This window comes from Austrofundulus limnaeus, unplaced genomic scaffold (genome assembly GCF_001266775.1).
Source record: "Austrofundulus limnaeus strain Quisiro unplaced genomic scaffold, Austrofundulus_limnaeus-1.0 Scaffold44, whole genome shotgun sequence".
Lineage (NCBI taxonomy): Eukaryota > Metazoa > Chordata > Actinopteri > Cyprinodontiformes > Rivulidae > Austrofundulus > Austrofundulus limnaeus.
Genome location: NW_013952446.1, coordinates 803,167 through 817,882, shown reverse-complemented (window position 1 = coordinate 817,882; position 14,716 = coordinate 803,167). Strand labels below are relative to the sequence as shown.

Below are 14,716 nucleotides of genomic sequence, written 5' to 3'. Positions count from 1 at the left end.
TGCTTTTCCATCCTCACCACCTCCTTTCTTTTGCACACACTTGAAAAAAAATGTGAATAGACAGTTCCTAAGCCTATTATTTCTCATGTACAACAAAGGGGACCTCCAGTATATTGCCGGCATTCTTTTGGAACAGGGCTACTGTGGGTTTTCAGAGTCAGGGTGGGGATGAGAAGGAATCAAATTGGTCCACATGACGTGACCTCCACTCTGAGTCAGCTGAGTGCCTTCGGCGACTTATTATTACCCGCTTCTAAAGGCAACAAGAGTTAATGTTTTTGCTGTATTTGTTTTTAGTAAAATATATCTTAAACCAGCAAACACAGGCATGGTTATAACCTTGTCACTATCTGTCAGCAAAATATCTCATGAATTAATGGACAGATTTTAATGAATTCTTGGATCTGCTGTTGGAGTCACACCATCTCTTAATTAACACAAATTGCTTTTCCTCAGTTAATTTTACAGAGTTTGAGGTGAAATTCTGCTTGATGGTAGGTAGTGTTCTATAAGAGGACTCAAGATCACAAGACTTAGTTCACAAACTCATGATTTACAAGATTTGCACATAACTGCTCTATATTTGTCCTTTCTTGGTATAAATTTGGTCAAAATTTTTACCATGAAAGATGAAAAGCTATGTCATTTCTTTGAGGAACTTTTTTTTTTCAAGAATATGGATAAAGGACTGTCTGATATGTTAACTTTTTTAGAAACAGTCTACCTGCTGCAAAAATTTAAGTTCTGTGAGGACTTGTTGGGTCTACAAATTTGTGATTTCTTGATGCAGCTTTTGGATACACATGTCAAATTACAATGAGTGCTGTGAAGCTGTTAAAATCAAACGGTAATTCACTGTTTTTATTTTAAAAATTAACTGTGGTTGGAAATATTGTGTTGTTTGTGTAAATGTGCAGCCAAATAGTAGTAATTCAGTTTTAGTCACAGAGGCCTGCAGGTTATTTCATGGTAGAGTTCTTCTTCTTCTTCCCTCCATCACAATAGAAAGAGTTTATTAAGAAACTGAGAAAAATTGTATTTGACAGCTGTAACCAGGAAATGCACAAGAGAAGAGTTTCTTGCTGTGGTAGAAACCTAGAGCTGTTTATTTTAGAGAGTTGGACACTTTGCACCTTTTTATGATGTAAAAACATAAAGAACAACTTTTGTTTCCACTTGATTTTTTTGTCCCCTCGTTCTACTATAAGTTGGAGAGGAATCAGCAATGGTGATAATCTCCCAGAGTCTTATCTCATTCCCACAGGATAGCAAATGGGAGAGGAGAGGCGTAAAATAATATGGGCGAGAATGCTGTTATTTAGCCTGTGGTGAAGGCATGCCCAGTCGCTTCATCCCTGGTTAGTCCCTCTTTTAGGTTTAGTGGCCTTATTAAGAAGTCTTCCCCTCTGTAGGATGAGGCTTGACACTCCCTCTTTCCAAAGATTATCTTGTCACCTTTGACTCTGGTGACGGGAGGAGGGGTGTCACAGAACCACAGAGCTTATTTCACCTGGGCTGATGGGAAAAAGCTCAGGATCCTGGTCTTCTGGCAAGATTTGTTATTTGAAACAGGCAGTGTTTAGTATTTCAAAGTGCCCACTGTCTCCCCTGTCTGATTATGCATCTCTATACTTATTTCAAAATAGGGACAGCAAGTTATATTAGATTCAGAGTTGGATTTTGTGCCACTTGTTACTGTGGCTGTGGACGCTGACACACTTTGTTTTTTTTTAGTTCCTGCATAACATTTCCTATAAGTAGGTAGGGAAAGGAGCAGGGTGGTCTTAAATGGAAGACTGTGCCAGCGTGTGAGTGGTGCACAGAAAATCAGACATTCCAGACACCCCGTGTTTGACACGTATTGCAAATGTGTGTGGTGGGAGTGGGCGAGAGGGGACACCAGTCACCGCTTAGTATGCCAGGAATGTCACTTAGGTATACAAGTCTTTAAACAAAGGCTGGAAACTACTGAATATATTTTGTAGTCACACTACTAAAATTAAAACAAGCATCTTTAACGGCAACAGTCAAGTGTTTAATTACTGTTTTTAATGAAACTGAGGCTAAGTTGTTTTAAAACGTGCCTAACTCAACCGTGACGTTTCTCAGATTACCCATATATCCTGTAGAAGTGATATTTTGACTCCGGCTCGGCTCTGGGCTCAGATTGTGAGTCGTAGATTTAGCGTAGCTAAGCGTTCCCATGTGTTTGGTGCAGCTGAATCATGAAGGCACAGTTAACCGGAGGGGTTTAAGTTTGGGTTGTGTCAGTTGTGAATAGGTATCGTAAAGGTTTGTGTGAGTCAGCTGGGAATGAGGGGGTGGGGGGGTCTATTGCTGGACCACTGTCGACGTGATAACCCCAACGTTAAAAACCACTGCAGACATATGCCTCACTCATGCTTTCTTACCACAGACAGCCCCCCCTCCCCTCAGTCCCTCATCTCTCCTTCCCCCGGCTCTTGCTCTGTAATGAACTCCCCTTATTCACCAGCTAATGATTGCCTTTGATCTCCCGCCTCAGACCTCTGCTCTAACTCTACCTTGCAAGTCTCTCATTTCTCTCCTCTCTCTCTCTCTTTGCTCCATCGCTTGCTTCTATTGGCTCCTCTTCTGTTTGTATCTTTCTTTCTGTTTCTCCCTTAAACATGCCAACACATTTCTTTGACTTTTAGCTTTTTTTTACCTCTTTCTTTCAGGAGATGGGGTTTTTAGTCCTGCTGACCTAGGCTAAAATGAATAGTTTTAAGCTACTGGCCTCAAAGACAAAAAAAAAGTCTTTGTGATTTAACTATTACATATTTTCCCCAGTAGCTTAAGCAGTGTTGTGCCACAGGGAACGGGGGTCACATTGCTAATACTGAAAAACTGATGGAGCTCATGTCTTAACTCAAAAAGTATTGTTGTTAAATCCATTTGCTTTTGTCTCCACAGTCCAACAAAGTCCCCGTTGTGCAGCCATCTCATGCAGTCCACCCCCTCACGCCGCTGATCACGTACAGCGACGAGCACTTCGCTCCAGGCTCCCATTCTGGCCATCACCCCCAGGATGCCAGCAACAAACAAGGTAAGAAGCAAAGCGAGAAACAAGAATGGCTGATGAATGTGCTTTAACATAATCATCCGTATTGTATTCAAAGGTGAACCGGTGCTAAAGGATCAGAAATAAAACCCAGTCCTGATACCTACAAACAGGGAATCTGCTGATCTGAGGACCGATCTGAGTCCATCTTTTGGCTTTCCTTTCAGTTATATTTTCTTTTATTGCACTTTTTTTCAAAGTAATTATGTAGATGTTAACTCAAAACCAAGAGTTAAATGATGACCTGTAAAGATCTATGTCAAAGTAATAACAGCAAATCTTGTCATGCATTGTAACAAAGAAATCAAATTTATATTTTATCATTAAAGAAGCATAGCTGTTTAAACTCTTATTTTAAGACTTTGTCTTCAAAGTAAGTACAGCTTTTATTAAAAATGTTGAAGTGATTCGAGAATGATCATATAATCAAGGCAGAACTTCAGTGTATTTTTATTTTATTTATTTTTTAACAACTGTCAACACTGTCAGGAATCAGCAGAGACTCACACGCTGAAATGTGTCACAGTAAAGTCATCCTTCTATCATCTTTTGGTGCAGACTCATTTGAAGCAGCCCGTGGGATGGTACGCTGAGCTCTGTTGCCCTTCTCCCTGCGCACTCTTTGCCTCACAGGAATAACATCAAGCCGCAGCTCTGACAGCTGCAGAAGAGCTCCTCTGCTGTTTGGACGAGCTCCTCAGCCCTGCACAGCTGGAGGCTTTGGCAGCATCTCACTGATGCTGGAGAAAGAAAGGAAGGAAAAAAAAAAACAGACGTGGGCCAAGCATAGTTTTGTCTCGCACCTTTTCACTTTCCTCTGCTTTCTTCTTCTGTGACTGCCACTTGAAAAGGACGACGAAAGAGACGAGATGTAGGCAACAGTGATGAGAATAGAAGCTTCTGAGGGACCGGCTATAAATAATGATGTGGAACGGAGCGCGACGATAACGCGGAGATGAAGAGAGCAGAACGAGTAAAGAAACTGTGCTCCACATATGCCACGCATCTGACACATGTGCTGGGATATATATATATATATTTTTTTCCTAATAGATGCATAAAAGAACAAACAAGCAACAAAACAATAAACACCATCACTGTCGTTTATCCTTTTTTTTGTAAGTATAGCGTTTTACTTTTTATATAAGTTTCTGACAAAAAAATGGGGGGCAAAAAACACCCCTTGGGAAGTGGGAGTTTTTTTATTAGATCCATGCACTTGCAGTCCAACAGAAATCCATGTCCAAGCAATCCAGTTGCAGAATTAGCTGCAAATGATTTCCCCAGGCATATTCATGTGTATCAGTGGAGCTAAGCCGAAGATGCTTAAAATGAAATCTCTCTCATTCTCCCTCCTTTTTTTTCCTCGTCTCTTTTCGCTGTCCCTCTCGCTCTTTCTTTCTGCCTCGTATCGACCAGTAGCTCTGCTTCCTTTAGTGGGCTCAGACTTTGATCTGCTCGTTAATTATGAAAAACAATCATGGATTTTCTCATTATGAGCTCTAATATGTGCAGGGCTGCTGCGTGGGATGGAAGGTCGAGCGGGGGGGAGGGGAAACCGTTTCTATTTTTTTTATTTTTACATGTAAAACCTTGCGTTATGTTTAGTTCAGAAAAATAATATGGAGGAACAAAACAACAACTATAGGCAGAATTTGTGCTGCTTGTTTTGAGTGAGGATGAGTGTCGGGTATCATCTGAGACATGTGAATAATTAGATTCCATACAGGTGTGAGTGACAAGGTTAACACACCAGGGCTCTCCATCACCCCCCCGCCCGCTGCTTCTCCCCTTGCCTCCTTCCCTTCTGCCCTCTTCAGGAGGGCCCTAAAGGAGTGTTAGATGGTGGATTAGCGAGCGGGGAGCCGCGCTATCCGCGCTACGAATCCGGCGTCACAACACTGGCTTTGGAGATTTAAGCCTCCCACCCGAACTGCCTCTCTGAGAAGAAGGGAGGCCCCCTCAGACCTCTGCATGGAGAGACGAGGAGGATGAAGCAAAGATGGAAGCAAAGAGGAAAGGATGGCTCCTGCAGGGATTAGAATATGGAGCTAATCTGGAAGCGTTTACCCCTTTTTCGTGTGAAAGTGAATATGGAGAAACATTTCACACAAAGAGCATTTTCTCATATCTATACTTGCTCCGTTTGACGTGTCGGTGTAAAACACGAAAGCAGGAAGTGAAGCAGATGTTCGTCATCTTGCGAGTCTGTTTTTTTTTATTGCGTTCTGTCACAAAAATAGACCCCCTTGACCTTGACACCCAGTAGGAGCTGGAGATGGAGGAGCTTAGTCCTAACGGTCAGTCAATGTCAATCCAGGGTCTACAGGAGGATGAAAAAGACTCAGATATCCAGCTGGAAGATGCTGAAACACACGGGATGAAAATAAAGCTGGTAAAAAAAAAGTAAAAGAAGAAAAAAAATCATAATTTTTCCACTGGTTAGTAATGTGAGAGCTGGGAGCCACATTCACGCCCTGACATACGGGCTGTCCTTGATTTGTGGAGAAGCAAGCTGGAGAAGGTGGAGATGGTTCTTTTTTAGCTCTTTGTAACCACAGCTCACTTTCAGTTTACTCAGTTGATAGTAAAAAGAAAAAAAGTAAGACCTTGAGGTGTTCTAAAACATGAGATCCAAGGTCTGCAATTCAGGCTTTTGCACCAATACAGCTCAGATGCCAAAATGTAGCTAGTGTTTCTAAAACTTTCAAACATTTCAAATATTGTTTTTATAAATTAGCACGATTGCTTAAATGGAATGAAATGAGGGAAACGTTCTGATTAAGAACTAAGAAAAACAAAATAAAAATATGTATTTTTAACCTAAATCCACTTTTGTTTATTTATTTATTTTTTTTGCAGGAATGCCCAGGCATCATCCTGGACCAGAAATTGCCAACTTCTACTCCCTGTCTCCCGGAGGAGTGGGGCAGATCACGCCACCCCTGGGATGGTGAGTCACAGGCCGATGATGGCGACAGCATGGGCTGTTGTTGATTCATGCTAACAGGAAGCAGTAACTCTTCTGCGTCCTCACACGGACGCTGTAGCTGCGTGAGTGTTGTGTGTCTCTGGACGGAGAGAGGCTGGTCTGCAGCAGCAGCGGCAGCTCCAACAGGGAGGTCTGCCTCTGGCTGTTTCTGGTGCGCTGCTGTGGCTTCGACCACACCGCTCCTCTGCGAAGCCCAGCACAAGTCAAACACATCACTGCATGTGTGATCCCGCATAGTCATATGGCTGCTTAACCTCCACCGAAGCTTTCTGGAAGCACTCCTGCCTCTCTTAGACTCGTGTTTGTCGAGTACTTTTTTCATTATCTTACTCTGCTTCTTTTCTTTGCTTTTTTGTCTTTCCTTGTGCCGTTTCATTTCATTTCCCAGCATATCTTTGTCTCCTCTTTTGTGTGTCAGCATGATCGTTTCGGGCATGCACTGAGTGAAACCATATGCAAGGTGCAGCAGCTGAAGACCAGTTGTTTTCCTCTTTACCTTTTTCTTTGATTCCTTTGAATCAGAATTTTTACACGTTTTTGTCACAGTATTAGGTTTAGACTTAAAAAAGGGAACTCCTGCTTCCTTTGTTTCTGAGAAGAAGTAGTAAAGTGGTTTTCTGATCTTAGATTTAAACTGGCAACAAGTCTATGTTACTGAAGAATATTTATTTTCAATGTGCAGTGTTGTTCATTTAAAGATTTGCTTCTTTTTTATGAAAGGTTTAATATTTTTATAGTGAATTTAAAAATGCAAAGCATGTTAACAAAAACAACAAAAGATTCTTCATCTTTTTTTTTTCTGTTTAGCCTCATGCTGATTGAGCTTTCAGAAGAAATTTTTGGACACATTTGTGTGTTTCATTGCTGCAGGTTTTCACACCACATGGTTCCCGGCCCCCCTGGTCCCCACGCCACAGGGATCCCCCATCCGGCTATCGTTAACCCACAGGTCAAACAAGAACCTCCGCACGACAGTGACATCATGCACATGTGAGTCCTTCCTCAGACACACACAAAAGAAATCTCAGAATATCGCTGCTCCATCAGAGGTTTTCTAAAACACCAAACCTCTATTTGTAAACTGAACACACTGAACACCCCCGTTAGAGTTTTGGGAATAACAACATTAATAGCCGACAACAACTTTGTGTCTGATACTGGATGAACTGACTTTGTGTACGCAGCTACTGGAAGTGTTATATTTATTATTCATGGCCATGCTCCCATCAAAACTGCTCTGGTATCAAGAAGATCATCAGAAAGTAAATCACGAGGGAAAGCATTGGGTTTTCCAGTGTGAGTTGGAGCATTTGGCTTTAAGCAGTTTCCAGTGTTCTGTGGACAAAGTTTGGTTGCCATTAATGGTGAAATAATCTCTCGGCATGAAGGGCTGCGAGTGTACAACTGCACATGATTAAAGAGGCAGGGGCCCCACGGCGTGGCAGCCCTTCTCACGCTGCCTCGCCGTCGGCTGGGAGCAACTAGACCCTCGCCTTTGTCGCCATCACGGCACCACGGCTTCCTGCTCCCGTCGCTCAGCTCTCTTTATTCTCTCGCTTTCGGAATATTCGCTCTAATTTTTTGCACCGCAATTTGTGTGTTTCTTTTTTTTTTTTTTTTTTTTGGAAACAGGAAATCCCAGCACGAACAGAGAAAAGAGCAAGAGCCCAAAAGGCCGCACATCAAGAAGCCGCTAAACGCCTTCATGCTCTACATGAAAGAGATGCGTGCGAACGTGGTCGCCGAGTGCACGCTGAAGGAGAGCGCCGCCATCAATCAGATCCTGGGACGAAGGGTAGGTCACATCTAAAGCTCGTACGCAGGTCTCTCTTGCTTTTCTGCTACTCTTTACTTTTACATATTAACCTACATCACCACTAAAAAAAAAGTGCAGGCTCCTTAACAACTAGAACTAATTGGGAGGACAAATATGCAAAGATTGTAATAAATAGACAGTTTGTAGAGGAGTTGTTAAGTTTGCTCAGATACGGTCTGCCTATCTAAGTGACATTTAATCAAATTGGCTTCAATAAAATATGGCTGGATAATGGCACGGTCGGAAATGACAAAATTTGTCCCTTTTCTGAGGATTGGAGAGGAAAAGAGTGGAACCACAGAGCCATGCTAAAAGCTTTAACCAATAGGCCAAGGCAGCCAGCCACAGCAAAGCTTAGTCTGTGGCCTGTGCAGGGTAATTACTCGCTGACACAGTTTGAATCGAAAGCAGTGTTAAATTGGAAGCAGTGTTTTGATATAAAATTATTTTCTTTCCCTCTTTGGCTCTTTTACATGTTCATCTCTCCATCGTGTTTCCTCCTTGTTTTTCTTCACCTTAATCATTAAGAAAATGATCAATTATCTTTTTTTTTTTTTTTTTGCCAAAAACATCAGCAGACGTTTCTATCAATAACTGGCTGTGTTCTGTTCTCCTTTGTGCCGAAACAGTGGCATGCTTTGTCTCGGGAAGAGCAAGCTAAGTATTACGAGTTAGCTCGCAAAGAACGGCAGCTCCACATGCAGCTGTACCCGGGCTGGTCCGCTCGAGACAATTATGTAAGTACCAACAGAACAGACTGGCAGTGGTGCGCGTGCGTGGATTTCTGTTGTTTACGTCTGTGTTGCATCACTTCCTGCTTAAATGGCACACATACAAAAAAAAGATCTCTCTCTCTCGAGCCTTCTCTATGCTAATGGGGTCCATTTTGAGCCCCTTTGTTTCAGCATAATGTGTAATTCATAGCACTGTTATAGTGCCATCCGCACTGAAATGGATCATGGTGTCGCAGCGACTATTATTGGCGCTGTGAGTGAAAATTGCCTGGTAATGGTAATGCTAGTCTTTGATGTGCCATATCAGCATAAAGCTTCAGATGTAACAGCAGCTGTTAGACTGAGCTGAGGAGGCTGGATTGTTTCTTGCAGCATTCAGCAGCAGCAACCTCTGCTTCCCCCCCCCCCCCCCCCCCCCCCCCCCCCCCCCCAACCCCCAGCTGCCTGTTCTGACTGTGAATGCACCTCGTTCAGCAGGATTCAGGATGTGTTCCGAGTGCACCTCCGTCCGTGTATGCGTGCAGATGTGTGTGAGTGCGTGATCGGAACCTGTCGAAAACCTGTCCCCGTGTGCGTGATGTGATGTGTGTGTGGTTCTGAGAGAAAGAGAGCACCAGCTTTTATTAAAAGTGTGGCTCCAGCACTCACGTTCACTCCACCACCGAAGTGCTTTGTGGTGTTTATCTGCCTCCCCTCGGACATCGGCAGCATCCCGCCTTTTTTTTTTCTGCCTCCTCTGCTCCACTGTTGAAATGCTTCACTGATTGGGGGGAACTAAAACACATCTTATATAAACACACTCAACATCAGCTAATGACGGCCTGCTTATACCCTATTTAATTCGTAGCTTGCTTTGTAAAAGTTCATTCGATTGGTAGTTGGGACAAATAAAATTCCAACAGGAATGGTTTTTGACTTTGCATAACGGAAAGATAAAAATGTGACTCATGCAGAACGTTTCTTGGAGATAAATTTGAATCCTTATGAGAGCTGCTCTCTCACTGCACCCTCATCAAACTCAGCAGCTGTAGGCTGGAAACCCCCAAAATAGGTAACGCGCTGGCACGGAGAGCACACAAGCAGACGTATCTGATTTGCGTAGCACCTCTCTCTTATCCTCCCGCTCACCCACACTCACATGGTCTCTCCTCTCCCTCGACTGCCGCAGCAGAAGGCAGATTAGCTCATGAATAAGTGGATTAACAGACTTTGCAGCTGGAAACCAAAGTGCTTCTCATATTTGACAAGGACGACTCTACGCTGCTATCTATACCTATAGTCACCCCCTCGGGGAGTTAAAAGAGCTATAAATTCTGACAAGTCTCCACCAACACCTCCCTGAAAGAAGGTGGTCATCAGAGCCACTGAGCCGCACCGGACTGATTTCTGATTGCATTGTAAGTTACTGTTTGTCATCTTCAAGACAAAAAATAATAAGACACCTTCATCCAACTATGAAATAATTACAACTGACATTAAAATAGTAGAAACTGGTTCAACATCCATACACATTCAGGAAAGGTAGAGCCCCTTTTTATTGGTCAGCCCCCTCTCAGTGTTGCGGTTTGCGGTGGAGTTGGGAGTCTGGAGTATGCTGGTCGGATGCCCAGCAGGGGATGAGTGAACATGGCAGTCAGCAGCAGGATATCAGAGTGGTCTAGTGAGCGTGAGTGCTGGAGCCACACTTTACTCGTTCCTCTGTATATTTCTAGGGGAAGAAGAAGAAGCGGAAGAGGGAGAAGATGCAGGAATCGGCCCCAGGTACGAACTCGTCTCTGCAGCTCCTTTCCTTCTGTTTGTTGCGTCCCGATGTCAGGATGTAGCTCATCTTTCCGTGGAGCCCATATAATCTGTCATAGTACTGGAGAATAACTACTTAATCTTCTACTAAAGACAAGCAAATGCAGATAAAGCTGATAAGTAGAGCCAGACATTAATCGAACTCATCTACTATCAACTGTCTGGCTCGTCCTGACTTCCTTTGCTGAACATCCCTTCATCCCTTTGCCTGCATCCCATCCCTGCTTTCACACATTACACCTACTTTGGGATTAGTCTGTCCATTCTTGTGAGTACTTACCGATTCTGGGCTTCGCACTATTTGTTTGCCTGCTGCACTTCAGTATGTCTTCCTGCTGACCTTGTTTATCTGCGCTTTGAGCCTCCTTATAGCTTTCCAACTGTAATCCACTGAGAATTACACCTTTTAAGTAAAATGTCAGTACTTTTTTTATTTTTATTTGGTTTTGGACTGTGAAGTCCACATGGACAGTTATGATCTATACCGTCCAGATGCATCCAGAGTTTTTTTGTTAAATAGATGCAATTTTCTGCAGGTACAGGCCAGAGAATGAAAACGGCGTACATCTGAGAAAATGGTAAGACAAACACCTCTATGCCCTCCCTGTCTGGTTCAACTCTGATTTCTGTCAAGTTTCTTTTTAAATTGCTAAACACCGACTTTTGAGAGCTTGTGCTCACAGACTAATCCTAAAAAGGTCCACCCTAACCCCACCATGGTCATTGTGTTTGAAGTGTTCAGGCCCGTAGACGAATTGGACTCTGTGTGTGGAGTTTACTCAGAATGTGTGTGTGTGTGCTCTATACTGGTTAGCTTAATGTATTTGTGTGAACACTGGTTGGATTAAAGGTAAAAAGCATTTTACTTTGAAGTGTACAAACTAGAAGTCTTTTTGGAAACAAATGTGTAATAAACCGCTGCCCCTCTACTTCCTGTTTTCTGAACATAGACTAAATAATACATCTGAAAACACTTGAATGCACCAAGGATTTTTATTTTTTTCTCCTTCTGCTGGTGGAGCCTAGGTCGTCAGCTCAGCCCCATATGGACTACATGTGTCGTCTTTCTCTGCGTCTTTGTAAAGCAGAGCAGGATCCAGCAGTTTCTTTGGCAGGAACTTTAATGAGATGCTATACCTTAATAAGATTTCATGGTAACTGGGCTCTCAGGGTGTCTGAAATGCTTTTTATATTGAAGGAGGCACTTTTTTTTCCCTCCACGTGAAAGATATTTTGAAGTATCGATTCATATCGAATGTTAAATCCTCTGCTTGTTTTTTTTAAACCCGTGTGGTTAAGTCATCTCTATTTTTCCTCTCAATCTTCCTTACGCTCTCCGTGTCCTCTTGCTTCGCCTTCTCTCTGCCTCCCTGCGAGCGCAGCAGCATCCTGTTATTCCGCTCCCTTCTGGCAGCAGTGCAAGCCAGGCAGATGTGACAAATCTGGTCAAAATCGCCCAAACCAAACAAAGGTTTTCCACTTGATCGATTCTTGACCCGGTGGCTTTCTGTGAACCTAAAATTAGGCTGCTTTTCCGTTCCTTTTTAGTTTTTTTTTTCTTTCTTTTTTTGGACACAGACGATTTTCAAAGCACACTGAGCATAAGTGCAAAAAAGAGAAAAAAGAAACACTTTATCTCTGATCCAATAATTAGCAGTGCCTAGCCGCAGCGGGATGGACACCCTTGCTGATTCTCAGTGACAGCCTTAAACTAATATGCATAATACCAAGGATACTGCCACAACTCCCCGAGCCCTCAATTTATGCAGATCCCAAAGAGCTGGATTGAGGTTAGCTTGCTGTAGATGCCAAAAAGCATCTTTAAATGAACTCATTTGTCTTTTTTTTCCTCATCCATTCCAACCTCCATCCCATCTGTCTCTCCACTGTATGAGAAAATGTTTAGAATGATTTTGAAGACAACTTAATATGATGCTTCCCTTTCTCCAGTAGATTTATTTTAAACTTCCATAAAATCTTAAAGATTTTTTAGTTGAGTTGAACATGACTAAACTTTCATATCAGTGTATTTTAGGGACTTTAATGTGTTTTTCTCTCCATTAGGTTGCAGAGCAGCATTTGGTTAGTTTGATCTTGGTTCTTTGTTATGTTTAGCTTGTCGAACACTGGTTCTGCCACACAGCTGGGTTTTTTTTTTTTACCATAAAGAAGTTTTTACTCTATTGTTACTTTAGACTTTTTCTCTCATCACCTCATAACCTAGCCTCTTCTCCCCTCCAACACCCACTGGAAACATACTTTACTCCTTCTTCGTTCCTCTTTTCTTTAGTTTGTCTCCGTTTTTGCTTCCAGTCGTGCTGTTAGTCCTTTGTCTGAGTCAGCCCCACTGATTCACAGATACTTATCTGGCCGAGACACATGCACGCCCTCGAGGCTTTCCAATTTGAGCCACTGCACATTTTTTACACTGGGGGGAGACAATTGTACTCTTTAAAAAAAACCCTGGTGTAGCTAACACTGGCCATGAAAGTTTCGCTCTCGATGCTGCAGGTTTTTGGGTGCAAGAGGTTCAATTTATTGAAATCAGAGGCATCCAGTTTATTATTTAGAAACAATATCGTATGGTTATGTCGGCGAAGGGTCTGTTCTTAGTGCATGTCCTGGTCCAGAAACATATAATGAAAGTGTTGTTCGGGCGGTGGTGGCCCCTCCTCTCCACCCACCCTCCTCGTCTTCGGCTCTTTCTCAGTCATGCCCTCGCTTTGCTCCCTCTGATGTGAGCAGCCAGAAGTCAGCTGTCAGAAGTCTTTGATGAGCAGGGAGGGAAGAGGAAGATGGAAGGAGTGAGTGTGTTTGCAGAAAGGGAGGGTAAGAAAAGGGCCAGATGAAAATCCCGATCCTCAGTAGTTCAGTTTACCCGGTCTCACTCCGCTGCCACTCATCTTTCAGTCTCCATTCCACAGTCCTTTCTTTTCTTCTTTTTTCCCTCTCCCCTTTTTTTTATTTGTTGCTTCTCATCTTCTCTGTCTCTTCATCAGTTGCAACACCCACCCACCCCCCGACACACACACACATACACACACTTTGGCTGCAATTAGGCGAGATTCTGCGTCTGCCTCCATTTCCCGAGCCGTTTCAATTTGATGCTGAGCCTCCAGGCCACCACGGCACAGTCCAGTGCCTCCACACCCTGCCTTATTAGTGACCTCAGATAATTGGGGAAGGAATCCAGATCTCAAAAAGAAGAAGAAAAAGGAGAAAAAAAAAAGATTTAGGGTCTTGCTCTGAGCAGCATGCATGAAGTAAGATGATTTTTTTTTCAAAACTGCACTTCTTCATTCCAAAAAAAAGAGAAGTTTGAGGAAGGAGGTGGAAATTTGGACTTAAATCGGTGTGACGCCTTGGCTAATGTTACTTTAGGTAGGAAATGGAATCGGAAATGTTCTTCCCCTCCCCTGACCTTCACAAAACATGCTCTGTGGAGTAAAACAACCCTCTCAGCACTCACTTTAAGGACGTGTAATTAAAGGATGTTGCTTTAACGTGTCTTGGCCTGGCTTTGACACTTTGAGAGAAAGAGGTTTTTAGGCGTGGGACGGGGGTTACAGCCCCTTATGGTCCATGTTTGCATAAGTACAAATAAAGCTACAATGCTCCGGTTGTTTAGACTGGAGCACAACATTTATTTTGATTGAGTCACGAGCCTATTGTGTTGTGGTTTGACCAGCTGTGGTAACTCCATGAGGGTCCAGTCTCTTGGCTTTTTTTTTGTGATGTCTTCTCTACTTCCTTTCTGTCACTCAGCCCTCCCCCCTTCCTCTCCCACCTCACCCCTGAGACTCCTAGAGGCCCTGCAGTCTTTTGGAAGAGGCGGGGATTTTTGACCTTATAAAACGCTCCCCTCAAGAGATCCTTATCTGTGAAAAAAAGCCCCTCCAGGTAACACGGTGCAGACGGAAGAGGTGTTTATTTTTCTTCCAGATTTCGTCACTTGGACCAGTGCTGAGAGAACTCAAACCTCCATTTCTTCTTTCGCTCATTCTCTGCCTCTTTACTTCTCTTTCTCTCTCTCTCTTTCTCTCTTTCTCTCTCTCTCTCTCTCTCTCTCTGCTGAACATGAGAGGCAGCGGAGGCCTTTTGAAGCGGGACCACAGCAGAGGGAGCAGTCATTGTGCCGGCTCTTTGAACGTGCCGCACCCCTCCCTCCTGACATCCTCCAGCTTGCAGTGGCTCAGACGGAGCTGTGCAGGGGCACAGGGCCAGACTTTGGCTGCCCAGGGCTCCCCCCCGCCCCAAGCGACGTTTCCTCAGATGTGGGCGATGACTCCCCC

General features: G+C 43.5%; 1 protein-coding gene across 4 annotated transcripts in view; it reads left to right on the top strand.

The window, feature by feature from the left end:
• Window positions 1-14,716, top strand: part of lef1 (lymphoid enhancer-binding factor 1) — a 40,086-nt gene that overhangs the window by 20,689 nt on the left and 4,681 nt on the right. The window contains exons 4-10 of one of the 4 annotated variants that reach the window (XM_014007759.1): window positions 2,935-3,067; window positions 5,945-6,035; window positions 6,945-7,064; window positions 7,707-7,869; window positions 8,520-8,627; window positions 10,343-10,385; window positions 10,961-11,002. In XM_014007759.1, the coding sequence (XP_013863213.1) occupies window positions 2,935-3,067; window positions 5,945-6,035; window positions 6,945-7,064; window positions 7,707-7,869; window positions 8,520-8,627; window positions 10,343-10,385; window positions 10,961-10,995 (693 nt within the window). In that variant the 3' untranslated portion in view covers window positions 10,996-11,002. Of the gene's footprint in view, window positions 1-2,934; window positions 3,068-5,944; window positions 6,036-6,944; window positions 7,065-7,706; window positions 7,870-8,519; window positions 8,628-10,336; window positions 10,386-10,960; window positions 11,003-14,716 lie in introns of all 4 variants that reach the window. The other 3 variants (XM_014007758.1, XM_014007757.1, XM_014007756.1) reach the window with 3 other exon arrangements.